Source organism: Myotis davidii, unplaced genomic scaffold, assembly GCF_000327345.1.
Source record: "Myotis davidii unplaced genomic scaffold, ASM32734v1 scaffold441, whole genome shotgun sequence".
In the NCBI taxonomy this organism is placed as follows: Eukaryota; Metazoa; Chordata; class Mammalia; order Chiroptera; family Vespertilionidae; genus Myotis; species Myotis davidii.
The window spans coordinates 516,522-523,491 of NW_006291818.1; the positions used below are offsets into that span (position 1 = coordinate 516,522).

Consider the following 6,970-nt stretch of genomic DNA (forward strand, 5'->3'; position numbering starts at 1 on the left):
GCATTGGGTGCTCCTTCTCTCCAAATTACTTGAAACACACACCCACGTGGTTACCACACCTAGTATTTCCTTCACATGCTCTGCGATGGAATTTGCTGCTCAAACATCGTTATTTCATTTATTGGACAGTTTGAGGTTTGATACCTCTTTGAGATATTCCAAGTCTTCCATTACCTTTTTAAAAATTAATTATTATTATTATTATTATTTAATCCTCACTCAAGAATATTTCTCCATTGATTTTTAGAGAGAGTAGAAGGGAGAGGGAGAGACAGAGAGAAACACCGATGTGGCAGAGACACATTGATCAGTGCCTCCCGCATGACCCCGACAAGGGCCACGAGCCTACAACTGAGGTATGTGCCCTTGACCAGAATTGAACCCGGACCCTTCAGTCCTCGGGCCGATGCTCTAGCCACTGATCCAAACCAGCTAGAGCTCCATTACCGTATTTTTTAAAAAAATATGTTCTTATTTATTGATTTTTTTTTTTTTTTTAGAGGGAGAGAGAAACATCAATTGGCTGCCTCCCTCGTGACCTCCACTGGGGACCAAGCCCACAACCTGGGCATGTGCCCTGACCAGGAATCAACCAGCGGCCCCCTGGTGCATGGAGCAATGCTCAACCAACTGAGCCACACCCACCGGGCTCCATTACCTTCTGCTGTGCGCATTGTAAAACAGGAAAACTGGGACAATTGGCGATTATTTTCCTTTATTGAAGCACCAGTTATGTAATAAAGAAGTACCTTTCCAGCTTGGTTCAAAAACTGATCAGAATAAACTAGCAAAGAATTATGGAAAATTTGACTTAATTGGAAAAGACATTTTAAATTAGAACAAGCGATCTAAAATAGGTTTTACATTTCTACTTATTTGCATATATTACCATTTAATCAGAGATAAAATTGGGAAATATTTGGGTACACTAATATTTGAATAAAGTTACATAATGTAGTTATTAAAAGCTTAGTTTATAATAGTGAAATGTACTCTCCCTTTAAGTCTAAACTTTATGCAAGATTCTTTTATATAACTGGTTTCCAAATAAGTCCACCATACCAGATAAGGAATAAGACCATTTATTCTTTACACTGGGTCTTCATTAAAATTCATCTGTTTTTTCGCTTCATTTTTTTCGAGTTTACATCACATCTCACAAAGATTTTCTCCTGGGTTGGGTGAAGTTGTAGGTCTTCCATGCTTTCTGAGCAAAATACCATTCTGAACAGAAAACATAAAGCAAAGACAGCGTTAAGGCTTAGACGGAGCTTATTGAAGTGTTTCATCTTTTGTCAAATACTCAATTGATATAACACATGCTATGTTTTTTTTTTTTTTAAAACACCTGGATTCTTATGTTTGCAAATATTTTCATAACTTCAGAGAAAAGCAAAACCCAAGTCAGTGACCTCATCGTCAGGCTCTGCTCTGGGCCGATTTCAGATCTATAGAAACGCAAAGTGCTAGGGGCAGCCCTCCTTTGTTCTCCCTGTAACCGCTCATCAAAGATTTGAGGGTAACCACTGTTCCTTTCACGAAATCGACACTGTCCTGGCTCCGGCAAACGTTCGCAGCTCCTTCCACTGTCCTGCTCAGACAGGCTTCCCTCCAGCCTGCCTTCTCTGGACCCGCTCCAATTTGTCAATGCTGGTCTGAAAGGCCCCTGGGCATGAGGCCACTGTCACCAGCCCCTGCCTGGCTGTCCTGTAGGCCCCGCCCCTTCCTCTCATTGGTGCAGACGCTGTCCAGCCAAAGAGGCCGTCACTAATGCTTTGGGCCTCTTTTGGAGACCAGCTAGCGGCCAGTCTGCTTTGACCCGCAGCTTGGCCTGAGATGCTATTTTGTGCTACCAGCTCCAGTGGTCACTGAGCATTCTAGTTCATGGCTTTTTTTTTCTTTGAATTGCATCTGAGGTCAAGTCTTGACTCATAAACTTTTAACATTAAAGTAGTATATAAGCTAGACAAGTACTCCATGGTATCGCTTATACGCAAAATCTAAAAAAGAAAAATCAAATTCATAGAAAAAGTGGAGACGAGCGGTTCCCAGGGCGCTGGGAGAAGGGGCCCAGGGAGCAGCTGGTAAAAACTTTCAGCTACAGAGTGAATAAGGTCTGATGATCTAATGTGAAACATGGTGACTATAGTGGGTAACACTACATGGTATCAATGAAATTTGCTAACAGAGTAAACGTCACTGTTCTCAAAACAATGAAAATGATAAATATGTGAGGTGATGTGTTAATTAACTAGATGGGGCAATCCTTTCACAGTGTATTTGCTCAGGGTGGGGCAAAAGAAGGTTTACAGTTGTAACACAAATAAATAAAACTCTGTTTTGCACAACTTTGAACCTCCTTTTGCCCCACCCTGTATATCAAATCACAATGATGTACTTTAAATACCTTAGCAATTTTATTTGTTAAATATACTTCAATGAAGCTGAAATGAAAGTGGTACGAGTAATGTATAAATGCATTCTTGAAAAATTCAAGTAGTAAAGGATACAGTCAAATATTAAAGACCCTTTTCTCCATCACCCTTCACCAATGTCACTTCCCTCTCCTCTTCATGGTTTGGTTTCTGTCTTCCTAGGACATTTACACATATCCTGATGTTCATATGCAAACATAAGGGTTTTCTGTAGGTATTTTTCTGAAATTTTTCCTTGTCACCAAATAATGTACTTGGAGACCAGTCATATTAGTACATATAAATCTCTTTCCTTCCTTTCCACCTGCTACATGGATACCATGGTACACACAGAGCTCAATGCATTTAGCTTTTTTCCTATTGATGGGGAGATAGTGAGATTTTCCCAATGGTCTGCTATTTCCAAATAGTACTGCAACAAACATTTTACACACATACATCCTTTGTGGACATACTTAGTATTTCTCCAGGACAGACACCTGGAAGTAAAGTTCTGTGTCATGCCATATTCTTGGCCATATATGTTACGAGTACGGAAGTTTTTGATAACGTAAGCTCCATGAGACCAAGGGCGTCGTCTCCTCTGTTCACTGCTGTATATCTGGGGCCCACAGCAGTGCCTGGCATAAGGCAGGTGCTCACCACGTCAGTGGCTGAGTCAGTTGCTGCAGACGCTCTGTAATTTCACTCCCACTCTTAGGAGGAGAAAGCCCATTGCTCCACGCCTGTACCTTCTCTGCATGTTAGCTCCTCTAATTCCCGCCCAACGGATGGTTGGCCAGAGACACTCTCACTGCTTTTTGTTTTGAATTATATGATTATTGTGGAAGTGCAATATCTCATTACGGTTAGCCTATTGCTTTTTATGTCCTGTAGGGCTAATATTTTCTGTCCTTTCTCTTTACCCCACAACTGGCCCTCTTGTCCCTGACTGTGTGCCTGTGGGAGAGAAGAATCAGCCCCGGAGTAACAGAGCAGGTGACATAATCAACTTCCCCCTCCCTCCTGCCCTGCCTTGCAGTCAGCAGAGAGATTGAGAGTATGAGGTTAGGCGTTTGCGTCCTGGCTCTGGGATTTTGGTTTGTTGGAGGTAATTAAACGTTAGTGATTGTTATTAGTCTCATGAGATACATAATATAATTCCCATTTATTATTAAAGAGCCGAGCCTCAGAGAGGTACAGTTGTCCTCAGAATTATTCTACATATCTATTCTACGGAGGTTGTAGGCAGTGAAGTCAAAATGGGAGTTTAGGACTGGCTGATGCCGGGGCCACCAGACCCTGCTCACCTATGCCCTGCTCCCTGCCTCTCTCTGGGAACACCTCCTGGCCCCCCAAAGCCTGTTGCAGCTCACCCCCCAGCACCAACCTGAACTTACTTCCTAGGCCACGCAGTCCCAGGCCCTGGCTAATCCGCTTGTGGTCCCTGACCAGCAGTGTCAGCAGCGCCCGTGACTTGTTAGAGAAGCAGAGTCTCATGCCTCCCCCCAGCCCCCGCCCCCAGACCTACTGAAGCAGAACTGCATTTTAACAGGATTCCCAGATGACCCATGTGGACATTGAGGCTGGAGAAGCTCTGAGATGGAGCCCATTATTACTAAAATTAACGCATCTTGTTTTCATGTATGCCAACAACCAACACTCAGATTTTTTTGGTCTCCCTCCATGACATGTGGTATGTGGAGACACAGAGCGGGCGCCGAGTGCTTCCTGATGGAAAACTCTAGGTCCCATAGCCCCTCCCCTCGGTCCAGCACGTGCCTCCTGCAGCCACGAAGCAGGGCTTGTTGTGCGTGTGTTAATGCCCCGCACTGCACCCCGCTCGGTTCCCCGAAGGAGAGTCAGATCAGCGGGGCCAAGAGTAACGGAGGAAGGACCTGCTGGGAACAGTGCACGGGCAGCACGGGCAATGACTCCAGCAAGCATGAGTGGGAACTGGGCTTGGACAATTACTAGCAAAGTCTCCAAGCTGTGTAGCTTCTGTGAGCCCAAGGTTCCAGGTCTGCGCAGCCAACACTACCCGTTTCAGAGGGTGGTTGGGAAGATTCCATGAGATGACTGCCCTGGAGCACTCAGTTCCAGGCCTGCCTGCTGTAGGCGCTCCGTAAGTGCCGTCCCTCCCCTCCCCTCTTTCCTTCTTGTAAGTATGTATGTATGTATGTATGCATGCATGTATGTTTTGACTGTTCAGAGCACAGAGAAAGGGGTGCAGAGAGATTGAGAGAGAAGGAGAGAGAGAAACATGGCTTTGTTGTTTCACTGACTATGCACTCATTGGTTGATTCTTGTGTGTGCCCTGACCGAGAATTGAACCCACAACCTTGACATATAGGGACGATGCTCTAACCAACTGAGCTACCGGCCGGCGCCTCCTCTTTCTTGAGAGCCGTGCAGTTCAGCACCAGCAGAGAAGGTAGCGCTGTCTTCCTTACAACCTTTCAGGCCAAGTTATGGGACTGTCCTGGGGAGCAGCCACTGCCCTGGAGGGATCACTCTTGAGCTGGGAGCACGTGGGAGGGGTGGCGCTCAGACAGAGCTGATGGGAAGGGCCAAAAACTCAGGCAAGAACAGCTAAGCGTAGAAGAGGAGAAGAAGTTTAATTTTCCAAATTGATCATGTGGAGAAGTCTGTTGGGAGGCTGCAGAGTGTGCTCTTCGCGATAGCCAGGACCTTGTATCCCAGGAAGATAGGCCCTCAGAGTGGGGCTGTGGAGGGGCCTCAGGGGGCATACATCTGCCCTGGCCCCCTCAACCGCCCCCCTGGCAGAGAAACCTGGCGTGTGGTTTAGGAGTGAGAAGCCTGCTGTTTTCTGTCCCTCCTGGGGACAAGCCAAAGAGAGAAATGAGCTTCCAACAAAAAAGTGGGAGAGGAGAGGCCAGTGTCCTGAGCACAGCAGGGAAGAGACAGGAAAAGGTCTGGGAGGACAGAATTCTCCTTTCGTGGAGACCTGCAAACAAGTGTGGTTGCCATGGCAAAACATGTTGGGCATCTCTCTGCTCCGCTGGAGTAGCAGCTGGACGACCCTTTCTTTCTTTCTTTTTTTTCTTTCTTTCTTTTTTTAATATATTTTATTGATTTTTTACAGAGAGGAAGGGAGAGGGATAGAGAGTTAGAAACATCGATGAGAGAGAAACATCGATCAGCCGCCTCCTGCACACCCCCTACTGGGGATATGCCTGCAACCAAGGTACATGCCCTTGACCGGAATCGAACCTGGGACCCTTCAGTCCGCAGGCTGACACTCTATCCACTGAGCCAAACCAGTTAGGGCTGGACGACCCTTTCTTTCCTTTATTCCCCACCCCTCCCTAACCCCTCATTGTCCCCGAGCACCTTGGGGCCGAGGGAGAAGCTAAATCACGCAGAGCAGGTTTCTTAAGGGCAACCCATGGGCTCACGTCAGAAGGTCTCAGTAACAAACGTGTGTCCGGCTCCCTTCTCAGACCACAGAGTCAGAGGCTCTGCGGTGGGGCGGGGGGTGATGCATATGTAATACGCTTCCCCGTGATTCTCTGGTGCTCTGAGATTCGAAACGCACCGCTACAGAGTGGGATGTGAAGACTGTGGTCTGCTACGAGCATTCCTCCGAGGAAGCAACGGAAAAGAAATGTCGAATCTGGGGCCTTGCCACCCAAAGTGTGGTCCCTGGCCAAGCAGCACTGACATCACCCCATGATGCATCCACAGGCTGGGATCTGAGAAGTGTTGAGCTAGCGAGGGGGTTCTCAGACCCCGGAGGCAGGCGGCTATTGTACCCAGGCCGTGGAAGAGGCTAGCCTGGGGCTCAGAGACCCAGGGGCAGATCCCGGTCCTTCCACCTGTGGCTGGACATTTCACCTTCCTCAGCGTCTATCTTCCATTATTAGGACATACTAATGCCCATCTCATAGGATAAATGCAAGTATCCTATATAATAAAAGGCTAATATGCAAATTGTCCCCTCAAGCAGGAGTTCAACCAGGGGGCGGGGCCTGCCTGCCAACTGCTCACAGTCCCCGGCCAGCAGCTGCTAGGGACCCTACCAGGGCCTGATTGGGAGCGGGCCGGCTGGCCAACTGCCCACAGCCCTCCCCCCGGGCCAGCCTAGACTGATTGGCCCCAATCAGGGTGGGCCGGCCAGACCCCACCCATGCATGAATTAATGCACCAGGCCTCTAGTGACATTATAAAAGTGCTTACTAGATGTCAGGAGTTGAATGAGCACTCACCTTTTCTGGGTCTCTCCTGCTTTGACTCGGATGTTCTTTAGAATGAGGCCTGAGTAGAGGGGCCCTCTGCCCCACGGGATGATGGTCTGGACCGTGTTCCAGACATTGGCCCACACGGCGCTGTTTTCCCACTTGAATTTGATTTTGAGCAGCTCACCAATATCCGAATCCAAGGTGATCAGAAAGGAATAGGTTTTGTTACTAGTAATTCCTTCGCCCCTTGAAGATACAAAGGAAACCAGACACGGTCAGTGTATTTGTAACAGCAAAGTGATGCTTAGATACATTCAGGATGTGTTAGGTTTGCCTTTGCCACTTGCATGGTCA

General features: G+C 47.4%; 1 protein-coding gene across 2 annotated transcripts in view; it reads right to left on the reverse strand.

Moving 5' to 3' along the window:
* Nucleotides 1–698: 698 nt before the first annotated feature.
* Nucleotides 699–6,970, reverse strand: part of LIPC (lipase C, hepatic) — a 129,076-nt gene continuing 122,804 nt past the window's right edge. For both annotated transcript variants that reach the window (XM_006765227.2, XM_015564967.1), the window contains exons 9-10: nt 6,644–6,862; nt 699–1,224 (exon numbers count right to left, since the gene is read on the reverse strand). In XM_006765227.2, coding sequence (XP_006765290.1) covers nt 1,113–1,224; nt 6,644–6,862 — 331 coding nt within the window. In that variant the 3' untranslated portion in view covers nt 699–1,112. The remainder of the gene's footprint in view (nt 1,225–6,643; nt 6,863–6,970) is intronic.